At 32.2% G+C, this 4,459-nt stretch overlaps 1 protein-coding gene across 1 annotated transcript; it reads right to left on the reverse strand.

Moving 5' to 3' along the window:
• LOC107637709 lies at positions 7 to 1,439 on the reverse strand. Its single transcript, XM_016341070.2, has 2 exons — positions 1,167 to 1,439; positions 7 to 419 (listed from the first exon to the last, which is right to left on the reverse strand). Exons 1-2 carry the CDS (start codon positions 1,216 to 1,218, stop codon positions 139 to 141), a joined length of 333 nt encoding a protein of 110 aa, XP_016196556.1. The 5' UTR covers positions 1,219 to 1,439; the 3' UTR covers positions 7 to 138.

Consider the following 4,459-nt stretch of genomic DNA (forward strand, 5'->3'; position numbering starts at 1 on the left):
ACGGATGAAACGGTTTAATCAACTATTAAACAGTTGAATTAATAACCCATTAATCCAATACACTCACGGGATTGATTATCGGTGCAGCTTTTATAACTAAGGATCAAACTCATACATTAGATAGTAGTTCATATTACATTAACAGTTGTAGACGCAACTGCAGAATCGTAGAACTGTCATAGGGTATGGACTTGGACGCCTTAAGAAGCTAACACGGCATATTCCCATAGCTTCCTTACCAACGTGCTTTAGCTTACAATCATGGAAACACCATTCTTGATTACAGCTTTTTCCTCCCATATAATAAATCTTTTCTTCACATCTATTCAATTGCTGCAACGATGAGCAATAATTATCCCCAACACCATCATCCTTCTTGCACGCTTCACTACTTGCCACCGTGACCATCACAAGAGCAACTATATATATGTGACAAGATTATTATTCATATGCTTCAAAATTTGGAACTTTAGTATTAGATGCTTGTTCATATTCATTGGTATAGCTAGCTAGATATATATTGTGGTTAGTGAACATATACATCACAACAAATATATACGAGAAAAAACTAAGTTAATGGGATGAACTCTTACATCTCTCTAGAGACAAAAAAATATGTTTGTTTTAGTGAAGCTTTTACTATTTCTGTTAATTCTTAACTTGTCCATGTAGTACCCTTTTGCTATAAGGATTAGGGTTGACAATCTCAACCACGACTCACCTTACTTTATCTTATATAGAACTCGCTCTAATAAAAATTTACACCCTAACTCGTTCCTATAATTTCTATCCACTCTTGTAACTTTTAAAATCTAGCAGATAAAATAAAATTTTAAACTTCATAAAATTATGAACACTATCTAAACATATATCAAATTAAAAACAAGGGTCATGTAATATCAAACAATATTAAAAAAAGAAAAAAAGAAAAAAGTAATATCTAGTCACGGAACAAATTTAACATAATAATAAAAAAGTTGCGACATTATAACAAATTATATACACACATCCTAAAGTGAATAAACTAAAATTTAACCCATCTCACTCAAAAATCATCTTGATAAAAATTCACTCCAAACTGAATCGGATAGTTACCCACGAGGTGGGCCGAATACTGCAAATATGAGTTGTGCTACCATGCATAAGAAGGATCAGAGTTAACTTACTTGATGTAGTGAAGAGAAGGAGAACGGTGTATTGGGAGAAGTGGTTCACCATGCTTCCACACAAATTCAGGATCACTCTTTATGAAAATGTGGGTTCATGCAAGTGTGTAATTCCTTTTACATTTATATATAATATATAAGAAAAGTATAGGTAAACAATAAAAATACTAAACAATGTGAATAATAGATATGTCGGATGTTCAATTTAATAGGTATGCAAATGATTATGTTCATTAATTTTAATTAGATGGTTATTCCTTTTGATTCGGTTTATTCATGCACAGTTAATAATGTGTGATGTTCAATTCATTAGGTATGCGGATGATTATCCCAATGTTAAGATTTAAAGAATAATTTGAGAATAGAGTGTTTTTTTTTTATTTTATTAGGTCAATTTTAGAATTCATTATACAATGGACTATTTGTACAATATGTACAATGGGCTATTGAGTTATAAAATGAACATCTCCCATACTATCTAGAATAACCATCCGAGTACTAGCGATAATAAACATCTTCCCAAAAATTTAAACTAATTTTGGGGTTCACCAAGACTCAAACTCTTGACCTTTCGGATCTAGCGCTCTAATACCATGCATGATACCACTCATCCCAAAAGCTTCAACTGATGGAAAAAGGTAACATTAATGATTATATCTCTAATACTCTCTAAACTTCCATTGTACACATTGTATAAATATTCCATTGGAACATAACCCTTTATCTTATATTAAAGTAACTATTATTTTTAGATTTTAAAAACTCATTAATTAGTTTATACAAGTATAATAACCCGTATCATGCATGTGATAAGATTGAAATTATAATTTGAAGTTGTTTTATTAAAATTAATCTGAATGATTAATATTAATAAAAAGGTAACATGATGTACGTTGTTCATTTTTTCTTAATATGGCGTTAAGTGTATTAACTCAAATGTAATTATTAATCATTTTTGCTGATTTACTTTGTTCAATAAGCTAGACATATATACTCCAAGTTAAATGAAATAGGCGAGTAACACTTAAACCCACCAACAAATATTTGTATGTTATTTTACTGTAAAATAAGAACGTATCAAAGTCAGCTCAAAATAAATAAGAATAAATTATTGGAGATTTATAAAGTACAAAATTTTTTAATAAACAGCAAATAATTTAAAATTACTAAAAAAAACTCAACATCTCCTTTGATGTCTGCAAAATATATACTTGAAACAACAATATCTCAATATTAGTATACAAAATTCTGTAATTAACTTAATTTTAGAATAGTTAATCAAGAAAATAAAATAATATAGATTTTTATGATAATTTTAATATTCTCAAACAATAAATACTACAAGAAAAACGCCGAGTGCTGCCGGATTTACCGGTGAAAAAATGAAAAAAAACCTGACGGTAATCAAGTTACCGTCAGTAAAAATCAGATGGTATAAACCTCGTAGGTAAGTGTGTACTGTTGGATTTTTTTTGTTTGACGATAATTACCGTCGAAATTAGTGACGAAATTTAGTTGGCATAAAAATGGAATATGCTAAGCGTTACCGTCAGAATTTTTTTTTACGGTAATATTGGTGCCAAGACATCCGGCTCCTCGCCATATTATCGGCGGAATATGCCAACGGTAATACCGACAGAAAGGTTTATAAAAAAATTTCTTAAAAATTTGACTTGGCTGTTACCGTTGAAATATTTTGACGGTAATTCCGATAGAAGCATCTTTTTTATTTTTTTAGTTATCTTTTGCCATCAATCTTTAATGTACCCTGATAATTAACAATTAAAATAGTCTTTTAAACCTGAATCTCCAATAAGAAAATATAAATTACAAATACGGACAGATAGTAAGTGAAATATCTGAAATAATTTTAACTATATTACAACAGTATCTTAAAGAAATACATATCACAGAACTATGTTTATATTACCCCAAATTAGATTCATCATCTTCTTCCTCTTTTTCTTCTGGTTCACCATCCTCCTCTTCCGAAGTAATTTTCTGATTATCATCAAACTTGTCTTCTTCTTCTTTGTCACCATCGACCCCGTCTTCTTCTTGAAAATCATCGTCCTCTGGTGGAAGTGCATCGACATCTAGTCCAAGGTCAATGATGTTATCATTCATAACAGGAGACCTAAGAGTGATTGGCTCACCGGTATCAACCACTGTTCTCAAAGGAGTTGGATCCTCAATCTGGTAAGGTTCCTGACCCTCTATCCTATCATCAGACTCGATGTGGTCTCTTGACTTAGTCTTAATCACCACCACCCAACTAGACTTGCATGAACCTAGATAAGACAAATGGTATACCTATTGTGCATTTTACGGTAGAATAAAAGGATTGTAGTTCCTATAATTCCTGGTTACATTAACTTCAGTGATATCGTACTCCTTGTGCTTATGTGTTCCTTGTCACGAACTTGGATTATACAATTCACATTTAAACATGCATACCTTGTACATAGTGGGACAGAAATACTGTAATTCAATTATATTGTGCAACACACCAAACTAATCAGAATGACTCCCGCTTGAATCTCCACAAACCCAAACTCCCGTGATATTTGTTTTCTTTCTAATCGACCATGGTAAGGTATGGAATCGATATCCATTAACAATGTACATTGGGTAGTTAGTTGCCTTATTTATTGGGCCCCAACTAAATGCAACTAATTTTGAATCTGTTGTGTTAGTTAGCTACGCGCTGACATATTTTCTGAACCAACGTAAAAAATTGTTTGATAAGGTCTCAAGATTTGCCTCTTGGAATAACCTATATGATAGAATAGAATAACAAAGTTTTAATTAGATTAAGAACTCATATGAGGTAGGTAAAATTTGGTCACAGTTAAGCAACACATGCAGATGTGCGGCGTCAATTTTCTTCTTCTCTAACCATTAGTCACTGCCCCCATCCATTGCAGCTCCTTTCGGCAAAAAGATTGGGTATGTTGTTCCATGTGACAAGGATTCTCCCCTCACATCGTTCCTTATAACTCTTGTTCTACGTGACTCAACATGAGATTGAAAATAGAATGAGTAAAATGCAAAAGTTTTCTTAGCTAGGAATGCTTCGAAGATGCTGCCTTCAATCCAAAATCTGTTCTTTACAGTATGCTTGAATGATCCAATCATCCTCTTAAATGGGTACATCCACCTAAATTAGATCGGACCACATAGTATTGCCTCGTACGATAGGCGGACTATTAAGTGTTCCATAACATCAAAGAAGGATAGAGAGAATATCCTCTCTAGCTTACAAAGTATGATGAGAATGTTTTTGTCAATGA

The sequence above is a fragment of the Arachis ipaensis genome, chromosome B04 (assembly GCF_000816755.2).
Source record: "Arachis ipaensis cultivar K30076 chromosome B04, Araip1.1, whole genome shotgun sequence".
NCBI lineage: Eukaryota > Viridiplantae > Streptophyta > Magnoliopsida > Fabales > Fabaceae > Arachis > Arachis ipaensis.

What these genes read in the sequence shown, in the direction of transcription:
- LOC107637709 (XM_016341070.2), bottom strand. Translation starts at nt 1,218, where the DNA reads ATGGTGAACCACTTCTCCCAATACACCGTTCTCCTTCTCTTCACTACA. An exon ending in CCTTCTCTTCACTACATCAA is followed by an intron (nt 420 to 1,166) that starts GTAAGTTAACTC and finishes ACATATATATAG; the next exon opens with TTGCTCTTGTGATGGTCACG.